Consider the following 25,787-nt stretch of genomic DNA (forward strand, 5'->3'; position numbering starts at 1 on the left):
TGCCTGGATACAGCCCTTAGCGGTGGTATACTGCCAATATCCCACAAACCCCCGAAGTGCCTTATTGCTATTATAAACTGGTTACCAAAGTAATTAGAGCAGTAAAAATAAATGTTGTCATACCCGTGGTATACGGTCTGATATACCACAGGTGTCAACCAATCAGCATTCAACCCAAGTTTATAATTAATTTTTTGTCTTATTGTTGAGATGAGAACTCAGCAGTGTAACCTAATATCACATGTCCAGTGTTATACAACACAACACAACTTTATTGTCCATCTTCCCAACCCCTCCGGACAAACCACGCACAGTGTCTTACCTGTCTTGTCAACGCTGTCTCCCTGTGTGGACTCAGTCCTGCTGGCCTGCTGCTTGTCTCTAGACAGCTTCTTCTCTGCGTGCTTGGCCTTGCCCCAGAACCGTATCTTCCCTCGCACTCCGCTGCAACACACAGTCACACACATACAGCTTAGAAGACACCTGTACTAACAGACTAGTATCTTTTCACACTAGTTGCTGAAAAGGGCCATAATGCACAGAGACAACTCCGAGCCAGAACAGTTCTGGTGAATCTGGTCGGCCCAATCAGAAAAAAAAGGTATACAATACAATCTTCTTTGTGCCTCTGCAGAATGATTGTGTCTGGCACATATGGGCTAGGGAGAGGGAGGGAGGGGAGGGAGGGAGGTAGGGGAGAAGGGAGGAGAGGGAGGGGAGAAGGGAGGGAGGGAGGGAGGGAGGAGAGGGAGGGAGGGGAGAAGGGAGGGAGGGAGGGAGGGAGAAGCTACCTTCCATCCTGACTGGATGTCTTCCTAAGCACTGCTACCTTGCCCAGGTCCCCTGAAGACACAGTCTTGTGGATCTTATTCTGTTCTTCCTTGTGAGCAGCCTGGGAGAATGGAAGGGCACAGCAAGGTAAGTCTTATTACCCAACATACGGCAGTGCAACATTTTCAATGTTCCTTGAGTTGGCATCAAAGGCTCAGGCTATTTTGCCATGTCTTTGGAGTCATATCCTGAAACTGAAAAGATTGTGAGAGAGGTGACCCATTTGAGACAGAAAATACATTTGCCTAGTGGGCAGTGCAATATCAGACTTTAATCTCAGAACACAGAAATACATCCATGTTCCTATTGCATTACTCATTCATTCTGCACAGAATAACAGCTAACCGTCTACAAACATACTGACATATTTACACTACCAGTCAAAAGTTTGGACACACCTACTCAAGGGTTTTTCTTTATTTTTTGCTATTTTTTACATTGTAGAATAACAGTGAAGACATCAAAACTATGAAATAACACATATGGAATCATGTAGTAACCAAAAAAGTGTATTTTATATTGAGATTCTTCAAATAGCCACCCTTTACCTTGATGACAGCTTTGCACACTCTTGGCATTACCTCAACCAGCTTCATGAGGTAGTCACCTGGAATGCATTTCAATTAACAGGTGCGCCTTGTTAAAAGTTAAAAGTTGTGGAATTTCTTTGCTTCTTAATGCGTTTGAGCCAATCAGTTGTGTTGTGACAAGGTAGGGGGGGTATACAGAAAATAGCCCTATTTGGTAAAAGACCAAGTCCATATTATGGCAAGACCAGCTCAAATAAGCAAAGAGAAACGACAGTCCATCATTACTTTAAGACATGAAGGTCAGTCAATACGGAAAATGTCAAGAACTTTGAACGTTTCTTCAAAAACCATCAAGCGCTATGATGAAACTGGCTCTCATGAGGACCGCCACAGGAATGGAAGACCCAGAGTTACCTCTGCTGCAGAGGATAAGTTCATTAGAGTTACCAGCCTCAGAAATTGCAGCCCAAATAAATGCTTCACAGAGTTCAAGTAACATACACATCTCAACATCAACTGTTCAGAGGGGACTGTGTGAATCAGGCCTTCATGGTCGAATTGCTGCAAAGAAACCACTACTAAAGGACACCAATAATAAGAAGAGACCTGCTTGGGCCAAGAAACACGAGCAATGGACATTAGACCGGTGGAAATTTGAACTTTGGTCTGGAGTCCAAATTGGAGATTTTGGGTTCCAACCGCCATGTCTTTCTGAGACGTGGTGTGGGTGAACGAATGATCTCCGCATGTGTAGTTCTCACCGTAACGCATGGAGGAGGAAGTGTTATGGTGTGGGGGTGCTTTGCTGGTGACACTGTCTGTGATTTATTATTAACCAGCATGGCTACCACAGCATTCTGCAGCGATACGCCATCCCATCTGGTTTGGGCTTAGTGGGACTATCATTTGTTTTTCAACAGGACAATGACCCAACACACCTCCAGGCTGTGTAAGGGCTATTTTACCAAGGAGAGTGATGGAGTGCTGCATCAGATGACCTGGCCTCCACAATCCCCCGACCTCAACCCAATTGAGATGGTTTGGGATGAGTCGGACGGCAGAGTGAAGGAAAAGCAGCCAACAAGTGCTCAGCATATGTGGGAACTGCTTCAAGACTGTTGGAAAAGCATTCCAGGTGAAGCTGGTTGAGAGAATGCCAAGAGTGTGCAAAGCTGTCATCAAGGCAAAGAGTGGCTATTTGAAGAATCTCAAATATAACATATATCTTGATTTGTTTAACACTGTTTTCGTTAATACATGATTCCATATGTGTTATTTCATAGTTTTGATGTCTTCACTTATATTCTACAATGTAGAAAATAGTAAAAATAAAGAAAAACCCTTCAAATCAAATCAAATCAAATCAAATTTTATTGGTCACATGCGCCGAATACAACAAGTGCAGACATTACAGTGAAATGCTTACTTACAGCCCTTAACCAACAGTGCGTTTATTTTAAACAAAAAAAGTAAGAATAAAACAACAACAAAAAAAAAAAAAGTGTTGAGAAAAACAAAGAGCAGAAGTAAAATAAAGTGACAGTAGGGAGGCTATATATACAGGGGGTAACGGTGCAGAGTCAATGTGCGGGGGCACCGGCTAGTTGAGGTAGTTGAGGTAATATGTACATGTGGGTAGAGTTAAAGTGACTATGCATAAATACTTAACAGAGTAGCAGCAGCGTAAAAGGATGGGGTGGGGGGGCAGTGCAAATAGTCCGGGTAGCCATGATTAGCTGTTCAGGAGTCTTATGGCTTGTGGGTAGAAGCTGTTGAGAAGTCTTTGGACCTAGACTTGGCACTCGGTACCGCTTGCCGTGCGGTAGCAGAGAGAACAGTCTATGACTAGGGTGGCTGGAGTCTTTGACAATTTTGAATGAGTAGGAGTGTCCAAACTTGACTGGTACTGTACATACAGTAGACATACAGACATAGACAGTACAAACATATTTGCTCAGAAAACTACTATTTCAAATTAGAAGAGATATGAGTGGGTGAGTGAGAGAGAGAGAGCTCATGCTCAGAAAGATGTGGAAGGGGAAATACAATGGTGTCAATGGTAGAGGGTTAAAGGTTCCAGCATGCATTTCTCTCATAGCTAAGACTAGTTGGACTAGCCTGGTCCCAGGTCTGTTTGTGATGACCATAAGAGTTAGCAAGACAGCCCAAACAGTTCTTGGACCAGGTTAAGAGGAGAAGGACATGGCATTTCTCCTTTTCCCGATACTTAGACATTTTTTATTTAACCTGTATTTTGACAGGGAAGTCATACTGAGACTAGGGTTTGTTTTACAGATGAGCTCTGCATAAATACATTAAACATATACAATATAACAAATCATATTAAGAAAAACAGACACATTTATCAACATAGAGGTCTCTGATCATTACTCTGAACTGAGTAAGGGGGACCAGAACATCTCATATCAGAGCGCTCTGTACGTTGTTCCACATAAAGGGCGCAAAAAAACTAAGAGCAGCTTTACCAAACTCTGTGGAGACCGAAGGTGTTATCCAAGCCTGAGACTGGGTCTAAATTGAATTAATGATGACAGATACATACATAGGAAGTTTCTGCTTTGTAAATAAACACAAGAAAATGCTGCTCTCTCCTTACATACAAAAAGGCCCAACCCACTTTTTGATGCAAAACACAATGGTGAATTCTATAACCATCACCAGTAATAAACCTAAGGTCACAATGGAAAACAGCATCTAGTGGTTTAAGTGTAGATGCTGCTGCATGCATATACACTACCGTTCAAAAGTTTGGGGTCACTTAGAAATGTCCTTGCTTCCGAAAGAAAAGCAAATTTTTTGTCCATTAAAATAACATAAAATTGATCAGAAATACAGTGTAGCCATTGTTAATGTTGTAAATGGCTATTGTAGCTGGAAACAGCTGATTTTTTATGGAATATCTACATAGGCGTACAGAGGCCCATTATCAGCAACCATCAGTCCTGTGTTCCAATGGCACGTTGTGTTTGCTAATCCAAGTTGATCATTTTAAAAGGCTAATTGATCATTAGAAAACCCTTTTGCAATTATGTTAGCACAGCTGAAAACTGTTGTGCTGATTAAAGAAGCAATACAACTGGCCTTCTTGAGACTAGTTGAGTATCTGGAGCATCAGCAATCGTGGGTTCGATTATAGGCTCAAAATGGCCAGAAACAAATAACTTTCTTCTGAAACTCGTCAGTCTATTCTTGTTCTGAGAAATGAAGGCTATTCCATGCGGGAAATTGCCAAGAAACTGAAGATCTCGTACAACGCTGTGTACTACTCACTTCACAGAACAGCGCAAACTGGTTCTAACCAGAATAGAAAGAGGAGTGGGAGGCCCCGGTGCACAACTGAGCAAGAGGACAAATACATTAGAGTGTCTAGTTTGAGAAACAGACGCCTCACAGGTCCTCAACTGGCAGCTTCATTAAATAGTACCTGCAAAACCCGTCTCAACATCAACAGTGAAGAGGCGACTCCGGGATGCTGACCTTCTAGGCAGAGTTGCAAAGAAAAAGCCATATCTCAGACTGCCCATCTTAATCTTTTCTTTTTATTGGCCAGGATGAGATATGACTTTACGACATTAACAATGTCTATACTGTATTTCTGATCAATTTTATGTTATTTTATCATAAGGCACCCCTTTATGTAACTCAAGGAACTCAGATATGACCCCATCTACCTTGATGGTGCCTTAATGTGTTTGGACCCCAGGAAGAGTAGCTGCTGCCTTGGTAGTAGCTAATGGGGATCCCTAATAAATACAAATACAAACATGGCCTGAGTTCGGTCATTGAGATAATTATGAAACCATCGGCAAGCATCAGTAACCAACCCTATCAAGGTAAGCTTATTCAACAGAATAACCTGGCCTACAGTATCAAAAGCTTTTGACAAGTCTACAAACATGGCAGCACAATTCTTTCTATCATCTAAGGCGTTTAATGTAATTTACAACAACCATGGTAGCCGTAGTGGTGCTATGTTTAGGTCTGAATCCGGATTGATTAAAAGTTAAGATTTATAACGTAGCTGTTTGTTGACCAATGATTCTAGTATTTTTGCAAGACAAGAGAGCCTGGAAATGAACAAGGAAATGAACAAGGAAAGGAACAAGGAAAGGAAAAAGGAAATGGGTCGTTAGTTATCAAGATCACTGCTATCCACCGCCCTTATGGAGTGGTAGCACAAAAGCTGCTTTCCAACCTTTTGGAATATTTCCTGATACTAAAGTTAAATAAAAAATGTGTGCTACTGAGCCAGCAATGAGGGACCCTACATACTGTAGTAAAGACGGGTCCAAATGGTCAGCCCCTAATGACTTCCTGGTGCCAATAGCTAATGGTCAGCCCCTAATGACTTCCTGGTGCCAATAGCTAACAAGGCAGCAAGAACTTCTGTTTCTGTAAGTTGCCAAAAATAAAAATACTGACTACCATTTCCCAAGTTACGTGAGGTTGAGTGATCATCCATCGAGACAACTGGAGGCTGTATGTGGGAAGAACAGACAACTGGAGGCTGTATGTGGGAAGAACAGACAACTGGAGGCTGTATGTGGGAAGAACAGACAACTGGAGGCTGTATGTGGGAAGAACAGACAACTGGAGGCTGTATGTGGGAAGAACAGACAACTGGAGGCTGTATGTGGGAAGAACAGTAAACTGACTGGCCAGGACCAGTATGACCACAGTTTCTTTCAAATAGGAAACCAGCTGAGATAAAATGCTGATTAAAAGCCTCACAAACCTGAATTTATTCAGTAATGATTCTGGAGTCTAAAACTACTTGCTTAGACAGGGAAGTAGAGGAATTTCCCCGCTTCAGTTAATTAATAGTTTTCCAGAATTTAGAGGGATCACTAACAGAGTCTGTCATAGCGCTAAGGAACTGGTTTGATTTGGCCTGTTTAACCGAGGCAGTGCACCTATTTCTCAATTGCCTAAATAGCTGCCAATCAGCTAACGAGCCAGTTCGTCTAGCCTCGGCCCAGGCTTGATTTGTTATCAGGAGGTGGTCTGAGAGTACAGGAGAGTACCATGGGTTAGTTCGGGTTTTGACTCTGAGTCGCTTGAAAAGGGGCATGTTTATCAGCCAGAGAGGTAAAAATGGATGAGAACAATTCAAATACCAAAACAGGGTCTGGTATGGAGCTAGTAGAAAACAGCTCTGAATAATATACATTTTACATTTACATTTTAGTCATTTAGCAGACGCTCTTATCCAGAGCGACTTACAGTTAGTGAATACATATTTTTTTTATATATACTGGCCCCCCGTGGGAATCGAACCCACAACCCTGGCGTTGCAAACGCCATGCTCTATCAACTGAGCTACAACCCTGCCGGCCATTTCCTACCCTGGACGACACTGGGCCAATTGTGCGCCGCCCATGAGTCTCCCGGTCGCGGCCGGCTGCGACAGAGCCTGGATTCGAACCAGGATCTCTAGTGGCACAGTTAGCACTGCGATGCAGTGCCTTAGACCACTGCGCCACTCAGGATAGTGAGGATTCCTTATAGATCATAAGGAACGCCTGAGGCGAGATTTTTTTAAACATTTATTTTCACAATTATACAAGGGTCAGAGTTTTTCAATTTGTTATCTCTAATGCAAGCAATAGTAGAGTAGTAGAGTATTAGAGGAGTATAGTAGTGTAGTATAGGAGTAGAGTAGTAGAGTAGAGTATTAGAGTAGTAGAGGAGTATAGTAGAGTAGTGTAGAATAGGAGTAGAGTAGGGTAGTATAGTAGTATAGTAGTAGAGTATTAGAGTAGTAGAGGAGTATAGTAGAGTAGTGTAGTATAGGAGTAGAGGAGTAGAGTAGGGTAGTATAGTAGTATAGTAGAGTATTAGAGTAGTAGAGTATTAGAGGAGTAGAGTATTAGAGTATTATAGTATTAGAGGAGTAGAGGAGTAGAGTAGAGTAGTATAGTAGTATAGTAGTATAGTAGTATAGTAGTAGAGTAGTAGAGGAGTATAGTAGAGTAGTGTAGTATAGGAGTAGAGGAGTAGAGTAGGGTAGTAGAGTAGTATATTAGTATAGTAGAGTAGTGTAGTATAGGAGTAGAGTAGAAGAGTAGAGTAGTAGAGGAGTAGAGTATTAGAGTAGTAGAGGAGTAGAGTAGTGTAGTATAGGAGTAGAGGAGTAGAGTAGGGTAGTAGAGTAGTATAGTAGAGTATTAGAGTAGTAGAGTATTAGAGGAGTAGAGTATTAGAGGAGTAGAGTATTAGAGGAGTAGAGGAGTAGAGTAGAGTAGTATAGTAGTATAGTAGAGGAGTAGAGTAGTATAGTAGAGTAGAGTAGTAGAGGAGTAGAGGAGTAGAGTAGTAGAGGAGTATAGTAGAGTAGTGTAGGTGGGTAGTAGAGGAGTAGAGTAGGGTAGTAGAGTAGGGTAGTAGAGTAGAGGAGTAGAGGAGTAGAGTAGTAGAGGAGTAGAGGAGTATAGTAGAGTAGGGTAGGTGGGTAGTAGAGGAGTAGAGTAGAGTAGTAGAATAGAAGAAACAAGATACCCCGACTACTGGTCCAGGGTCAGATATACTTTTAGACCACAATAAGGTTAAGGTTAGGGGTTAGGTCATGTGGTTAAGGTTCTGTTATCTGATCCTAGATCTGTGGTTGGTTAGGGGTATTGTGTGTACGATTGGTGATTATTCTCTCCAGGGGGAAACACAGATGACCACTTTCAGTTGCAGGCATGCTGTAAAGTATTTTGAGGCAAACTATTGCTAGAAGAGGCTTGAGTGCAGTGTTGGATATTCCCCATCAGCAAAGAGCTGGAAGGACAGAAACCTGTTTTTATCCAGTAGTTAAATACTAAACAGAGTTGGAGGATGCTAGTTAAATTCAGTGGGGTTAGTTGTGTTAAAATAGTCCCCTCCGGCTAGTAAACCTGCCCCCCAGAGAGAAAATAAATAGTCTGGGGGGTCCGAAGGAGGCAGGGGACAAGAGGGGGGTAGCTTGGACCCCCGTATTGGTATGTTTACCATTTCTGAGTCACTGTGACAGATCGGCTCGGCACCCCCCTCGGAGGAGCGGGGGGGGAGGGGCAGCGTACAGTACAGGACGGGGGTGTAGAACGTGTCGTCATCGTCCGACTGGCCCGCCCCCTCAGAGTTACAGCGGGTCAGGAAGTCGGAGCGGGTCCGAGACATACAGGCTTTCTTTTTGGGGCCGGGCCGGCCGACCTGCTCAACCACACACACCAAAAGACGTCAGTGGTCTGGGTACGTGTTAGGAGATAGGGATGATGGGTGTGTGTGTGTGGGTGTGTGTGTGTGAGACTGGGGCAATGCGTGTGTGTGTTGCACTTCATGATCAAAATATGTGGACACCTGCTCGTCGAACATCTAATTGCAAAATCATTGGCATTAATATGGAGATGGTCCCCCCTTTGCTGCTATAACAGCCTCCACTCTTCTGGGAAGGCTTTCCACTAGATGTTGGAATATTGCTGCGGGGACTTGCTTCCATTCAGCCACAAGAGCATTAGTGAGGTCGAGCACTGATGTTTGGCGATTAGGCCTGGCTCGCAGTCTGCGTTCCAATTCATCCCAAAGGTGTTCGATGGGGTTGAGGTCAGGACTCTGTGCAGGCCAGTCAAGTTCTTCCACACCTATCTCGACAAACCATTTCTGTATGGACCTCGCTTTGTGCACGGGGCAATGTCATGCTGAAACAGGAAAGGGCCTTCCCCAAACTGTTGCCACAAAGTTGGAAGCACAGAATCGTCTAAAATGTAATTGTATGCTGTAGCATTAAGATTACCCTTCATTGGAACTAAGGGGCCTGAACCATGAAAAACAGCCCCAGACCATTATTCCTCCTCCACCAAGCTTTACAGTAGACACTATGCATTGGGGCAGGTAGCGTTCTCCTGGCATCCGCCAAACCCAGATTAGTCCGTCGGACTGCCAGATGGTGAAGCGTGATTCATCACTCCAGAGAACGCGTTTCCACAGCTCCAGAGTCCAATGGCGGCGAGCCGACGCTTGGCATTGCGCATGGTAATCTTAGGCTTGTGTGCGGCTGCTCGGCCATGGAAACCCATTTCATGAAGCTCCCGACGAAAGGTTTTTGTGCTGTCGTTGCTTCCAGAGGCAGTTTGGAACTCGGTAGTGAGTGTTTCAACCGAGGACAGACGATTTTTACGTGCTACGCGCATCAGCACTCGGCGGTCCCGTTCTGTTAGCTTGTGTGGCCTACCACTTCGCGGCTGAGCCGTTGTTGCTTCTAGACGTTTCCACTTCACAATAACAGGACTTACAGTTGACCGGAGCAGCTCTAGCAGGGCAGAAATTTTACGAACTGACTTGTTGGAAAGGTGGCATCCTATGACGCTGCCACATGGAAAGTCACTGAGCTCTTCAGTAAGGCCATTCTACTGCTAATGTTTGTCTATGGAGATTGCATGGGTGTGTGCTCGATTTTATACACCTGTCAGCAACAGGTGTGGCTGAACTAGCCGAATCCACTAATTTGAAGGGGTGTCCACATACTTTTGTATATACAGTGCCTTCGGAAAGTATTCAGACCCCTTGACTTTTTCCACATTTTGTTACATTACAGCCTTATTCTAAAATTGATTTTAATTTTTTTTTTTATCAATCTACACACAATACCTCATGTCAAAGCGAAAACAGTTTGAGACATTTTTGAAAATGTATTAAAAATAAAAAACTGAAATACCTTATTTACATAAGTATTCGGATCCTTTGCTATGAGACTGGAAATTGAGCTCAGGTGCATCCTGTTTCCATTGATCATCCTGTTTCTACAACTTGATTGGAGTCCACCTGTGGTAAATTCAATTGATTGGACATGATTTGGAAAGGCATACACCTATCTATATAAGGTCCCACAGTTGGCAGTGCATGTCAGAGCAAAACCCAAGCCATGAGGACGAAGGAATTGTCCGTAGAGCTCCGAGACAGGTTAGTTTTCGAGGCACTGATCTGGGGAAGGGTACCTGCAGCATTGAAGGTCCCCAAGAACACAGTGGCCTCCATCATTCTTAAATGGAAGAAGTTTGGAACCACCAAGACTCTTCCTAGAGCTCGCCACCCGGCCGAACTGAGCAATCGGGGGAGAAGGGCCTTGGTCAGGGAGGTGACCAAGAACCCGATGGTCACTCTGACAGAGCTCTAGAGTTCCATTGTGGAGATGGGAGAACCTTCCAGAAGAACAACTATCTCTGCAGCACTCCACCAATCAGGCCTTTATGGCCAGAAGGAAGCCACTCCTCAGTAAAAGGCACATGACAGCCCGCTTGGAGTTTGCCAAAAGGCACCTAAAGACTCTCAGACCATGAGAAACAAGATTCTCTGGTCTGATGAAACCAAGATTGAACTCTTTGGCCTGAATGCCAAGCGTCACGTCTGGAGGAAACCTGGTACCATCCCTACGGTGAAGCATGGTGGGGGCAGCATCATGCTGTGGGGATGTTTTTCAGTGGCAGGGATTGGGAGACTAGTCAGGATCGAGGCAAAGATGAACGGAGCAATGTACAGAGAGATCCTTGATGAAAACCTGCTCCAGAGCACTCAGGACCTCAGAATGGGGTGAAGGTTCACCTTCCAACAGGACAATGACCCTAAGCACACAGCCAAGACAAACGCATGAGTGGATTCGGGACAAGTCTCTGAATGTCCTTGAGTGGCCCAGCCAGAGCCCGGACTTGAACCCAATCGAACATCTCTGGAGAGACCTGAAAATGGCTGTGTAACAACGCTCCCCATCCAACCTGACAGAGCTTGAGAGGATCTGCAGAGAAGAATGGGAGAAACTCCCCAAATACAGGTGTGCCAAGCTAGGGTCATAACCAAGAAGACTCAAGGCTGTAATCGCTGCCAAAGGTGCTTCAACAAAGTACTGAGTAAAGGGTCTGAATACTTATGTAAATGTGATATTTCCATTTTTTTATTTTTCATAAATTAGCAACAACAAAAAAAACAACGTGTTTTTGCCTTGTCGTTATGGGGTATTGTGTGTAGATTGATGAGAAGGGAAAAAACAATTGAATCCGTTTTAGAATAAGCCTGTAACGTAACAAAATGTGGAAAAAGTCAAGGGGTCTGAATACTTATGTGGATATCACTTAGAGACACACTGACAGTTTGAATGACACAAATTAATAACACTTTTAACTTATACAAGCACACACTCACATGCACGATGTGTGTGTGTGTGTGTGTGTGTGTGTGTGTGTGTGTTTCCTTTGGGTAGTCTATCGTGTATAACCCACCTCTCTGGCTGTCTGTCCAGTGGTGGCTCTAGAGGCAGAGGCCAACGACCGCTCATGGTTCACCAGGTCCATATCAGACCTACAATACAGTCACCAGACAATACGTTACATTTCTTTGTACACTTTCAAATGTAGGTATTTAGTTACATATTCAAATATATTTTTCCTGTGTTTTACAATGTTGTTGCTGTACAAGGCAATGAAAAATAACAGAACATTTTGAAAAAGAATGATCTTTTTGTGGTCATTTATTGAAATGAAAGTGTTCATTTGTACACATTGTCTGTCAGTGAAAAAAATTAAGCTAGTGTTGAGAGAACAAATGAACTACAAAGCTTTGAATGAGCAGCAACATTAAAGCAACGTTACAGCAACACAACACTCACTTGCGTCGGGGGGAGAACGTGGTGTTGGTGGGGGGCTTCTCAGCCATATTGACAATGATGGTCTTGGTCGGGGTCTTCTTCTGTGGTGCCAGGGCTGCTTCCCTGCTCTCCAGGATACTGTTGGTGGAGACCCAGTTGTCCTGCGCTGGCCTGCACCTCTCCTGCTGGCTGGGTATGACTTCACCGGCGGGGGCCTTGGGCTCCAGAACTATCTGGATATCTACCTCGGAAGGACAAAGGCCATGGCTGGAGTTGGAGGATGGCACCAAACTAGACATGTCGATCCCAGCTAAGTCTCTCGGAGGCTTGGTAACAGTCCTGGGCGGCTGGGCCTTCTCTGATACTTCCAGGCCGGCGATGGGTGTAGGGGAGGATGTTGCGGCGGTTACACCCGTCTGGAGTGCACTCTCCTGGGCTTTCACTGCCCGCAGCTCCCCTTCGTCCAGCAGGGTCTCCTTCTGCATACTGATGACAACCACCATGGGCCGTCGAGATGCGGACTCTCTCCTCTCCTTCACAGGCTTGTTGGGGCTCTCTTGCTTAGGCTTGGGCTCACTGCTTTGGTCCTTAGAAGGGATGAAGAAGGTAGCTTGTGTAGCCTCCACCACCACTTCCTTGATAGGGGGTGGTAGCATGGGCGGTAGCTCCTCCGTCCTGGGGCTTAGATCATTCTCTTTTACCACCTTTGGGTGCTGTGGCTGGGACTGGGACTGGGACTCTGGGGGGGTGTGAACGGGAGACCCTGGTCTGACTAAATCCTCTTGGGAAGAAGTCCGGCGCGGCGCTGACTGGTTAACATGGCAACCGGGGTAACCAGGCCCTCCCGCCTCCACGTCTATGGAGGTGTCAAGCAGCTCATCAGGAGAGCCACGGTGGGGGGAGGAGGGCCGGTGGTGTTGGTTGTCGTCCAGGGGACAGGGGATGCTGTCCGGACACAGGGGTACATGGGTTTCCTCTTCTGGCAGAGTCCCTCCCTTTCTGTGGGTCCGCACCTTGAGTAGCTCCAGGCTGAACTGGGTCTGCTCCAGCTCCCTCATACGCCGGCTCTGTCTCTTGGCCCGTGTCTTGTGGCTGCTGGGCTCTACACTCTGTTTGTTTTCTGACTCTATATTCGGTCTTCTCTCACTCTCTCCATCCACCTCCTCCTTAGAGTCTTCAGTAGGCCAGACTGTGGAGACATTTTGGATGTCCTGATCGCGTGTGATCTCGAGGACATGGTCCTCCGAGGTGTCCGTATCCGGGCCCATGGTCCTCTCTGCCTCCTCTTCTTCTGTGGTGGGGCTACATGGTCCATTGAGCAACTGCCTTTTATGCTGACTCTGCTCTTTTAGTTCTGTGAACCTATAGGAAACAGGGAGTCAAACTGTAAGCGAACACAGCTTAAAGCAATCTACCTACCATTCCTACTCTTTTCCAATGTGTTCTTCATCAGTGTAGGGAAAGGCTAATCATTTGAACCTGGGAGCAATAGGGCGTGCAAGCTTTTGTTCCAGCCCAGCACTAAAACACACTTAATGTGTTTATCTTGAACCAATTATAACTACATGAATCAGGTGTTTTAGAGCTATTGTGACGTCCCTGAATTTGTCTGAACCGTCTCAGTGCATCTCCTGCCGATGGGGCGCTTGCCTTTAATTCCCCATTAAATAGCCAGCATCAGCTGTTCCCAAGCACCTTTACTCCGTTTTCCAACCGGTATTTCATTTGTTTTAGTGGGATTTACACCGTGTTGGTTTATGTGTTCAGCGGCTAGTGAAGACTACTGGGAGTTCTGATAACCTTTATCGTTGTTTGGTAAAAGATGTTGAGATTCTGATTGTATGATTAAGACTGGGTTTAATCTGCACTTTATGACTGGAAAAACATTGCGTGACTGAGGCCACTTGAGTTCACTCAAACTCCTTTACCAGGCTGGACTCTCTTTAGGCCCAAGGTACGGCACTTTCTCGAGGAACCAGTGATCATTGTGTTACGATGTTATTATGCGTGTGATCATTTATTTATAACCAACGCAAAATAACTCAGTTGTTTTGAAGTTATTTCCAATGTTTTAAGGGTTTACGTAAAGTGTATTTCCATTCTGACTTTTACATGAGTTCCTTGTATTGACGGACGGGACTCATTCCCTCACAAACAAAAAGGAGAAATCAATATTTTCTCTGGTAGGCACAACGTACCTGGCACCCCTAACCTCAAGTCAAAACCGTTACACCATGTTTGATCATATTTAGAATATAATTCCATATTGTCCATCTTTATATACACTGAGTTTACAAAACATTAAGAAAAACATATTCCCATGACATAGACGGACCAGGTGAATCCAGGTGAAAGATATGATCTCTTATTGATGTCACTTGTTAAATCCACTTCAATCAGTGTAGATGAAGGGGAGGAGACAGGTTAAAGAAGGATTTTTAAGCCTTGAGACAACTGAGACATGGATTGTGTATGCTTGCCATTCAGAGGGTGAATGGGCAAGACAAAATATTTAAGTGCCTTTGAATTGGGTATGGTAGTAGGTGCCAGGCGCACCGGTTTGTATCAAGAACTGCAACGCTGCTGGGTTTTTCACAGTCAACAGTTTCCCGTGTGTATCAAGAATGGTCCACCACCCAAAGGACATCCAGCCAACTTGACACAACTGTGGGAAGCATTGGAGTCAACATGGGCCAGCATCCCTGTGGAACACTTTCGACACCTTGTAGAGTCCATGCCCCGATGAATTGAGGCTGTTCTGAGGGCAAAGGGGATGGTGCAACTCAATATTAGGAAGGTGTTCTTAATGTTTGATATACTCAGCGTATATCATAAAATAGAAATGTTTATCACTCCTAGTTACCTTAGGCGTGCCATGTAGCCCCTGCACGCTGCCTGTAGCAGCATAACTGCACCACGTGTCCTACAGTAGTGGGCTCTCTCTCTGTAGGCCCGCCAGGCTGTTTGCACCGTAATGGCCGCCAGAGCCCTGTGCTGCCAGCAGTTTCTCCAGCGCCTCTGTATTATCAGGGCAGAGTCCCTCCACTGCAGGAACCGCCTGCACTGCCTGTAGCACCTCCACGATGCCTGCAGGCACACTGCTGCCCCCTCCTGGATGGCTGGGTCCACTGCAGCCTGCTCCTGGACAGCTGGGTCCACTGCTTCCTCTTCCTGGACGGCTGGGTCCCCTGCAGCCTGCTCCTGGATGGCTGGATCCCCTGCTTCCTCTTCCTGGACGGCTGGGTCCACTGCTGCCTCCTCCTGGATTGTTGGGTCCTCTGCTGCCTCCTCCTGGACGGCTGGGTCCACTGCAACCTGCTCCTGGATGGCTGGGTCCACTGCTTCCTCTTCCTGGATGGCTGGGTCCACTGCTTCCTCTTCCTGGATGGCTGGGTCCACTGCAGCCTGCTCCTGGATTGTTGGGTCCTCTGCTTCCTCTTCCTGGACGGCTGGGTCCACTGCAACCTGCTCCTGGATGGCTGGGTCCACTGCTTCCTCTTCCTGGACGGCTGGGTCCACTGCAGCCTGCTCCTGGACGGCTGGGTCCACTGCTGCCTCCTGGATTGTTGGGTCCTCTGCAGCCTGCTCCTGTATGGCTGGGACCCCTGCTTCCTCTTCCTGGACGGCTGGGTCCACTGCAGCCTCCTCCTGTCTGAGCAGGCAGCCCCGCCACCACCGCTGTGGAGAGGAGAGAATTGAGAAATATGAATTAACAAAGTGAATTCAAGTATAAAGTCATATTTGTGGAAAAAACTGAGAATGTTTATTGACTGGGGTATTATCGTTGCAATATATGTTGGAATTAATTGTATGTGAGCGGTTTTAGAGTTTTAGAGTAGTGTCGAGAATCCTTTCGAGGTAAGAAAATGCTTGAAAAATGATTCATATTTTACAAAACTTACTCTTTAAGGCCCAATTTGTATGTGAACCGAATATACCCCAGGAAGACCTCTAGTGGGTAAACATCTACTGAGATACATTAATAAGGTATAGAAGTCTATAGAAGTTTTTGGAACGCAATACATTTGTTATTCCAGATACAATGGCAGGTTGATATGGATATCCCGACAGATATTTGACAAAACATACAGTGCCTGAATGTTTGATTAGCTAAAATAAAAACTCTGTGAACAACTCACATCAAGTTGACAACATCTCTCTACAGTTATAAACTAAATCCACAGTTTCTTTGTTCTTCTGAGTGTGGAGATTGAAACAAATGAACACAGCTACCGAACAAAATCCATTTAACGGCCCCAGAGAATAACATTTCTAAATTAGCAGTTGGTCGTATTTATACGCTGTGAGTAAAAACGTTTTTTTTTAAACACTTTGCGAGACTATTTCAACTCTCCGTTTTGGTTTATTTCTACAAGGAAATGGCTGTCTTTAACCTAAAAAGAAATTCAACTTTTCAAACAGCTACTGCTATTGCCCGTTGACAGGTCTGTGTAATCATGCTAAATGGCATATTATTATTATTATATTTCAAATTCCTTATATTAAGCAAACCAGACGGCACGATTTTCTTGTTCTTTAATTTTACAGATAGCCAGGGGCACACTCCAACACTCAGACATAATTTACAAACGAAGCATGTGTGTTTAGTGAGTCCGCCAGATCAGAGGCAGTAGGGATGACCAGCATGTTCTCTTGATAAGTGCGTGAATTGGACCATTTTCCTGTCCTGCTAAGCATTCAAAATGTAACTAGCACTTTGGGTGTCAGGGGAAAATGTATGGAGTAAAAAGTACATTATTTTGTAGTGGAGTAAAAGTAAAAGTAGTAAAAAATCGAAATGTACAGATATCCAATAAACTATTTACGTAGTACTTTAAAGTATTTTTACTTAAGTACTTTACCCCACTGTCCTCTACTCTGTAACACTAGAAAAGCTGCACCTCAAGTTCTGAGTCAATGAACGTGTTTTTGGCGTCAACATTCTGTCTAATAAATACATTTAATACAGTATATGCTATTGCCCCCCAAAGTATATTTTAAAGAACACAATTGTAATTTAATTAGATTATGTTACTGTAAGCTACATGTAAGAAAACACCACAATTCAAGTGTTAAACACCATCACAAAGAAATGTATTATTATTTTGTTAAGGCAGGTCTTAAGAAACATTATGAAACTAATAAATTGTATTTTAAAAGAACAGAATAGCATATTTTACGTTTTATTATGTTACTAGTCGGTGCTTAGTAACCTACACCAGGGGTCTTCAACTCTTACCCTACGAGGTCCGGAGCCTGCTGGTTTGGTGTTCTAAGTGATCATTTCATTGGAACACCTGGTGTCCCAGATCTAAATCAGTCCCTGATTAGAGGGGAACAATGAAAAAAACGCAGTGGAACTGGCTTCCAGGTCCAGAGATGAGTTAGAGGGGAATAGGCTATGCTGAATAAAAAATTGCTTTTTTTGGTAAGCTCCGTTCCCTTCTTTGTCAATTACCCACGCTGCACTGCAGTCTCTTCATTCACAAGACAATTGATCATATTGTCACCCATCAGTCTATTGTCAATGTACTCTTGTCTTTAGGCTACATCTATTATTATATGTGTGCAATTAGTTTCAATATAGTTTAGGTGTAGTTTCGATGGGCCATTGTCAGATGGCAGCCAACTGTCAGGTGAAGGAAGAGCATGTCCTTCTAAAACTGCTTAGAACACAAACACTGTGTTTTCGAAATTCTAACAACGGCAGTTGAATATACTTACATAGGAAAAGTCAAGGATGGGGGGGCATGACTTTGTCAAGGATGGGGGGGCATGACTTTGTTAAGGATGGGGGGCATGACTTTGTCAAGGATGGGGGGACATGACTTTGTTAAGGATGGGGGGGCATGAATTTGTCAAGGATGGGGGGCATGACTTTGTCAAGGATGGGGGGGCATGACTTTGTTAAGGATGGGGGGACATGACTTTGTCAAGGATGGGGGGGACATGACTTTGTTAAGGATGGGGGGACATGACTTTGTTAAGGATGGGGGGACATGACTTTGTTAAGGATGGGGGACATGACTTTGTTAAGGATGGGGGGGGACATGACTTTGTTAAGGATGGGGGGGGACATGACTTTGTTAAGGATGGGGGGGGACATGACTTTGTTAAGGATGGGGGGGACATGACTTTGTCAAGGATGGGGGGGGACATGACTTTGTCAAGGATGGGGGGACATGACTTTGTCAAGGATGGGGGGGACATGACTTTGTCAAGGATGGGGGGGACATGACTTTGTTAAGGATGGGGGGGGACATGACTTTGTCAAGGATGGGGGGACATGACTTTGTTAAGGATGGGGGGACATGACTTTGTTAAGGATGGGGGACATGACTTTGTTAAGGATGGGGGACATGACTTTGTTAAGGATGGGGGGACATGACTTTGTCAAGGATGGGGCATGACTTTGTTAAGGATGGGGGGACATGACTTTGTCAAGGATGGGGGGACATGACTTTGTTAAGGATGGGGGGACATGACTTTGTCAAGGATGGGGGGACATGACTTTGTTAAGGATGGGGGGCATGACTTTGTTAAGGATGGGGGGGACATGACTTTGTTAAGGATGGGGGACATGACTTTGTTAAGGATGGGGGGGCATGACTTTGTTAAGGATGGGGGACATGACTTTGTCAAGGATGGGGGGACATGACTTTGTTAAGGATGGGGGGACATGACTTTGTTAAGGATGGGGGCATGACTTTGTTAAGGATGGGGGACATGACTTTGTCAAGGATGGGGGGGGACATGACTTTGTTAAGGATGGGGGGACATGACTTTGTCAAGGATGGGGGGGGACATGACTTTGTTAAGGATGGGGGGGACATGACTTTGTTAAGGATGGGGGGGGGCATGACTTTGTTAAGGATGGGGGGACATGACTTTGTCAAGGATGGGGGGACATGACTTTGTTAAGGATGGGGGCATGACTTTGTTAAGGATGGGGGGTATGACTTTGTTAAGGATGGGGGGCATGACTTTGTTAAGGATGGGGGGGGGGGCATGACTTTGTTAAGGATGGGGGACATGACTTTGTTAAGGATGGGGGGCATGACTTTGTCAAGGATGGGGGGCATGACTTTGTCAAGGATGGGGGGGACATGACTTTGTTAAGGATGGGGGGCATGACTTTGTCAAGGATGGGGGGACATGACTTTGTCAAGGATGGGGGGGCATGACTTTGTCAAGGATGGGGGGACATGACTTTGTTAAGGATGGGGGGGACATGACTTTGTCAAGGATGGGGGGGACATGACTTTGTCAAGGATGGGGGGGACATGACTTTGTTAAGGATGGGGGACATGACTTTGTCAAGGATGGGGGGGGACATGACTTTGTTAAGGATGGGGGGGACATTACTTTGTCAAGGATGGGGGGACATGACTTTGTTAAGGATGGGGGGGGACATGACTTTGTTAAGGATGGGGGGGACATTACTTTGTCAAGGATGGGGGGGACATGACTTTGTTAAGGATGGGGGGGGGACATGACTTTGTCAAGGATGGGGGGGGACATGACTTTGTCAAGGATGGGGGGGCACATGACTTTGAAAATGGTAATAATTGTATTAATTTATTCATTTGCCAGTCAAAGTGATAGTCTCAGCGCTTCTAGTGTTAACACACAGACATGGATTTACTATGACCTGTGTGGTCTAGCAGTCAGTGCTGCACACAAAAACCAGAGTTGGGTTTGAATCCGACCCAGCGCACTTCTCCCCACTTTCCTGTGTTCTCTCCACTGTCCTCTCTGTTCAATAAAACCAATAAAATACCACAAAAAAAAAAGGTTACAAAAAAGAAGAAATGGAAATACAAGAACGGACATTCCCGTTCAAGTCAATGTTCCGTGATGGTTAGACTGGCAGGCATATTGATTCTACCCATGTCATTCTATACAGTAACTGGTGTGGTGCCCAAACTACGCCATCTCACCTGGATGACATCAGCGGCCTGTCTCATGTTGATGAAGTGTTTCCTCTCCAGCCGGGCTCGGAAGCGGCGCTGCAGCGTGACGATGCGTCCCAACACCTCCGTGTGGAGCAGGGCCTGCAGCCGCTGTCGCTCCGCCTCCCGCAGGAACACCTGCAGCACAGAGAGAGACCCGGGGGGAGGGGCCGTTAGTGACTAGACACACCCACCCCCAGGGAACAGAAAGGGGGGGGCGTTAGTGACTAGACACACACCCACACCCAGGGAACAGAAAGGGGGGGGGAGGGGCCGTTAGTGACTAGACACACCCACACCCAGGGAACAGAAAGGGGGGGGAGGGGCCGTTAGTGACTAGACACACCCACACCCAGGGAACAGAAAGGGGGGAGGGGCCGTTAGTGACTAGACACACCCACCCCCAGGGAACAGAAAGGGGGGGGGAGGGGCTGTTAGTGACTAGACACACCCACCCCCAGGGAACAGAAAGGCTGCAATGCGTGGAGAGAGAGAGAGAGAGAGCGAGAGAGAGCGAGAGGAGGGGGTGCATACCATTGTGTTGCCAACTTGATACCCAGCGGGTGCTAGATGAACTTGACGAAAGAACTCCCTGATGCCAGACTTGGTTGGTCTAGTAATGTCTGGTAAGAGTACACGAAAGTGACGCACAAAGTCCTGCAAAGACGAGCCAAAAGAGATTTAAAATAACATATCAACAGTGACTTCAAAATACAAGTTAGGGTTGACATGTCTTACAGTCTGTAAATAAGACTGTTTGCATTCCAAGTGCATGGATGTGACATCACTACATCAACATTCCGTTCAGTGAGAATTACGACCATTGACCAGTACATTTTGACAGTTACATTTTAGTCATTTAACAGACGGTCATATCCAGAGCGACTTAAAGTCAAGTGCATTCAACTAAGTAACACACAGTATTGTGTATCTGATCCGCTAATCTGTGCCCATGACTTCAGTGCTGTATCCTGATTGGTTGGCGTGAGGGCTTACCTGGAAGGTGTATTTGATGGCGTATCCTGATTGGCGGATGCGGACGGTCTCCAGCATGCCTGTGTACCTCAGCTGCCTGAGTACCAGGGCATCGTTGAAACGCAGGGGGAGCTGAGAGAGGGAAGGAGAGAGAGACAGAGAGAGGGAAGGAAAGAGAGACAGAGAGAGGGAAGGAGAGAGAGACAGAGAGAGGGAAGGAAAGAGAGACAGAGAGAGGGAAGGAGAGAGAGACAGAGAGGGAAGGAAAGAGAGACAGAGAGAGGGAAGGAAAGAGAGACAGAGAGAGGGAAGGAGAGAGAGACAGAGAGGGAAGGAAAGAGAGAAAGAGAGAGGGAAGGAAAGAGAGACAGAGAGAGGGAAGGAAAGAGAGACAGAGAGAGGGAAGGAGAGAGAGACAGAGAGGGAAGGAAAGAGAGACAGAGAGAGGGAAGGAAAGAGAGACAGAGAGAGGGAAGGAGAGAGAGACAGAGAGAGGGAAGGAGAGAGAGACAGAGAGAGGGAAAGAGAGAGAGACAGAGAGAGGGAAGGAAAGAGAGACAGAGAGAGGGAAGGAGAGAGAGACAGAGAGAGGGAAGGAAAGAGAGACAGAGAGAGGGAAGGAAAGAGAGACAGAGAGAGGGAAGGAGAGAGAGAGAGAGAGGGAAGGAGAGGGAGAGAGAGAGGGAAGGAAAGAGAGACAGAGAGAGGGAAGGAAAGAGAGACAGAGAGAGGGAAGGAGAGAGAGACAGAGAGAGGGAAGGAGAGAGAGACAGAGAGAGGGAAGGAAAGAGAGACAGAGAGAGGGAAGGAGAGAGAGACAGAGAGGGAAGGAAAGAGATTTAAAACACTGTATAATTGGCTATAACAGGCTACGCAATTAACAGACAATTTCATTGTTCAGTGGTTTCATTGTTACATTATCATCTAACCTAACTGAAGCAGCTGTTCCTACAGTAGCTGTTAGCGGAATATACCTTCTCTGCATTGGAGCGGATACACTTGACAAAGTAGGGCTCCGACTGGCCCAGGGTCTCCATCAGCTTGTTCAGAGAGGCCTTCACACAGCAAGACACCAGGACATCACAGCATTAGTAATGTAATAATAATAATAATAATTTTTAAAAAAAATGCTATTTAGCAGACGCTTTTATTCAAAGTGACTTACAATACAGTCATGCGTGCATACATTTTAAGCACGGGTGGTCCCGGGAATCGAACCCACTATCCTGGCGTTGCAAGTGCCATGCTTTAGCTAGCTTCCCATCATACGTTGCATAAACCAGGTATTATAAAAGCTCACGTTATTTATTATAGTAGACTTCATGTTCCATTCCAAATCAACCTCTTGCCCCTATACATGATCTGAGATAATTACTGTGACACGTTTTGCGAAATGAACATAAAAGTAAATGTTTAATTTATATAAATATTTCATTTGACATCTGTCCAATTCTTAAGATCTTCACAAAGTGCCTGGAGATCCGTAGGAGCTGAGTGTTGGAATTGGGCATTGGTTTGAGGGCTGTGAAGAGATGAAGGACACTAAAGCGTGAGAGAGAGGTGGATGCTTACCTGGAACTGGGCGCTGATGCTGGGTGTTTTCTTCTTCTTGTGCAGGAGGAGGAGGGACTTGGTGATGCGGTCGTGGAGGGTCACACTGCTCAGGTACCTCAGAGACTTCACGTCCAACAGGTGCTGCACAGATACATGAACCGCCATAGGAACACGCTCAGACAGTATAGTATTCAAAATAATTATACGGCCAAACTGTTACTGTCAACTTATGCTCGCCTCTATAAAGCTCTGTAATTTCACTGCTGTAATCCATTACTTCCCTATTGACATTTCCTCCTAGAATAGATCGTCTGTCATGTTGAAACCATAGAGAAAATTATCACTTGTAAAATGACCACGACTTTGTAAGGACCTTACCTTCGGCAGGCTGGGCTTGGACTTGTAGTTTTTGTTCCGCCTGTGGGAGAGAGACTGGTCGTCAGATATACTACAGTATGAACACACATTGACCACTGCCTGACCATGATTTCTGACCGTGGCTTGAGCGTTCACGGTGATGGTCAGACTTGTCAAACTCTATGCCCTGTGCTCTCCACCAGGAGATTCATAAAGTAGGAACACACATTGACCGTGGATTGAACACTGGCTGATCATGGTTCGAGTGTATTTATTAAGGATCACCTATTAGTGTGCGTGGTCAGACTAACTGCTGTACACACCTTTTCTATTCATACTGTGCATACACACCATTCACATACATATAGATGTATATGTGTTCCTTAATGTTTTGTCCACTCAGCGTAGCTGTATTTATATTCCGGACTCTGTTCCTAATGTTTTGTCCACTCAGTGTAGATGTATTTATACTCTGACTCTGGGTCCTAGACTTCTGATATGTCTTAACGTCTTTGTTCTTGATTTTCTAACTTTTAGATTGTGTGTACTGTTATTGTGTTGCTAGATATTGCTGCATTGTTGGAGCTGGAAACATCAGTATTTCCCTGCACCAGTGATAACATCTGCAAAACTGTGTACGCGACCAATAAACTTTAATTTGATTTTCTAGTCATACTCACATGAGGATGCCCTGTGCCCTCTCCAGCAGCTTGCTGCTAGTGGAGTTGAAGAAGATGCCGTCATCAAACTCTGAGCCTGAGGAGGACAGACAACCCTTTCTGGAGCTACGCCCGTTACAGCCCACACCATAACCATCCCTAGAGGAGAGAGACAGAGAGAGAGACAGAGACAGAGACAGAGAGAGAGACAAAGACCGAGAGAGAGGGGGGAGAGGGAGAGAGAGGGGGGAGAGGGAGAGAGAGGGGGGAGAGAGAGAGAGAGAGAGAGAGAGAGAGAGAGAGAGAGAGAGCGATAGGGAGTATTTTTACAAATAAAAAGTACATTTTTGAGAGTCCATAAAACTGTATGATAGGTACAGTGGCTTGCGAAAGTATTCACCCCCCTTGGCATTTTTCCTATTTTGTTACCTTACAACCTGGAATTAAAATGGATTTTTTTGGGGTTTGTACACAACATGCCTACCACTTTGAAGATGCAAAATATTTTTTGGGGTGAAACAAACAAGAAATAAGACAAAAAAACAGAAAACTTGAGCGTGCATAACTATTCACCCCCCCCCCCAAAGTCAATACTCTGTAGAGCCACCATTTGCAGCAATTACAGCTGCAAGTCTCTTGGGGTATGTCTCTATAAGCTTGGCACATCGAGCCACTGGGATTTTTTCCAGTTCTTCAAGGCAAAACTGCTCCAGCTCCTTCAAGTTGGATGGGTTCCGCTGGTATACAGCAATCTTTAAGTCATAACACAGATTCTCAATTGGATTGAGGTCTGAGCTTTGACTAGGCCATTCCAAGACATTTAAATGTTTCCCCTTAAACCACTCGAGTGTTGCTTTAGCAGTATGCTTAGGGTCATTGTCCTGCTGGAAGGTGAACCCGTACCAGTCTCAAATCTCTGGAAGACTGAAACAGGTTTCCCTCAAGAATGTCCCTGTATTTAGCACCATCCATCATTCCTTCAATTCTGACCAGTTTCCCAGTCCCTGCCGATGAAAAACATCCTCACAGCATGATGCTGCCACCACCATGCTTCACTGTGGGGATGGTGTTCTCGGGGTGATGAGAGGTGTTGGGGTTACGCCAGACATAGCGTTTTCCTTTATGGCCAAAAAGCTCATTTTTAGTCTCATCTGACCAGAGTACCTTCTTCCATATGTTTGGGGAGTCTCCCACATGCCTTTTGGCGAACACCAAACGTGTTTGCTTATTTTTTTCTTTAAGCAATGGCTTTTTTCTGGCCACTCTTCCGTAAAGCCCAGCTCTGTGGAGTGTACGGCTTAAAGTGGTCTTATGGACAGATACTCCAATCTCCGCTGTGGAGCTTTGCAGCTCCTTCAGGGTTATCTTTGGTCTCTTTGTTGCCTCTCTGATTACTGCCCTCCTTGCCTGGTCCGTGAGTTTTGGTGGGTGGCCCTCTCTTGACAGGTTTGTTGTGGTGCCATATTATTTCCATTTTTTAATAATAGATTTAATGGTGCTCCGTGGGATGTTCAAAGTTTCTGATATTTTTTTATAACCCAACCCTGATCTGTACTTCTCCACATCTTTGTCCCTGACCTGTTTGGAGAGCTCCTTGGTCTTCATGGTGCCTCTTGCTTAGTGGTGTTGCAGACTCTGGGGCCTTTCAGAACAGGTGTATATATACACTGAGATCATGTGACACTTAGATTGCACACAGGTGGACTTTATTTAACTACTTATGTGACTTCTGAAGGTAATTGGTTGCACCAGATCTTATTTAGGGGCTTCATAGCAAAGGGGGTGAATACATATGCACGCACCACTTTTCCGTTATTTAGTTTTTAGAAATATATATATATTTATTTTTTTTCACTTCACCAATTTTGACTATTTTGTGTATGTCCATTACATGAAATAAAAATAAAAATCAATTTAAATTACAGGTTGCAATGCAACAAAATAGGAAAAACGCCAAGGGGGATGAATACTTTTGCAAGGCACTGTACCTGGAAGCCTTCTCCTTCAGTGTGTTGCTGCCATGGAGGTCTGACAAGGGGGTCCGGGGATTCTTTCGAGTGATACCTGTACAAGACAGAGATGGACGGGAGGACAGAGAGAGAGAGAGAGAGAGAGAGAGAGAGGATGTGTCAACAATTGTATAAACCTTTAAGAGGGAAATGTGGTCTCATTCTTGCCAAGGGATACACACGCAACTCCATTATTGAACGGTGATATCAGATCGAGTAAGAACAAGATACTGGATCAAGTGGAAACAAAATATTGGCTCAAGTGGGAATTAGATTTTTGGATTGGGGTGAAAATGAGACATTGG

The 25,787-nt window shown here is 45.2% G+C and overlaps 1 protein-coding gene across 1 annotated transcript in view; it reads right to left on the bottom strand.

The window, feature by feature from the left end:
• Positions 1-25,787, bottom strand: part of LOC121540804 (unconventional myosin-IXAa) — a 228,503-nt gene that overhangs the window by 45,722 nt on the left and 156,994 nt on the right. The window contains exons 16-28 of the mRNA XM_041849910.2: positions 25,462-25,537; positions 23,495-23,632; positions 22,836-22,875; positions 22,476-22,598; positions 21,878-21,958; positions 20,925-21,035; positions 20,463-20,585; positions 19,917-20,066; positions 14,840-15,654; positions 11,998-13,338; positions 11,612-11,690; positions 792-892; positions 323-444 (exon numbers count right to left, since the gene is read on the bottom strand). Coding sequence (XP_041705844.2) covers positions 323-444; positions 792-892; positions 11,612-11,690; positions 11,998-13,338; positions 14,840-15,654; positions 19,917-20,066; positions 20,463-20,585; positions 20,925-21,035; positions 21,878-21,958; positions 22,476-22,598; positions 22,836-22,875; positions 23,495-23,632; positions 25,462-25,537 — 3,300 coding nt within the window. The remainder of the gene's footprint in view (positions 1-322; positions 445-791; positions 893-11,611; positions 11,691-11,997; positions 13,339-14,839; positions 15,655-19,916; positions 20,067-20,462; positions 20,586-20,924; positions 21,036-21,877; positions 21,959-22,475; positions 22,599-22,835; positions 22,876-23,494; positions 23,633-25,461; positions 25,538-25,787) is intronic.

Source organism: Coregonus clupeaformis, chromosome 26, assembly GCF_020615455.1.
Source record: "Coregonus clupeaformis isolate EN_2021a chromosome 26, ASM2061545v1, whole genome shotgun sequence".
NCBI classification, from domain to species: domain Eukaryota; kingdom Metazoa; phylum Chordata; class Actinopteri; order Salmoniformes; family Salmonidae; genus Coregonus; species Coregonus clupeaformis.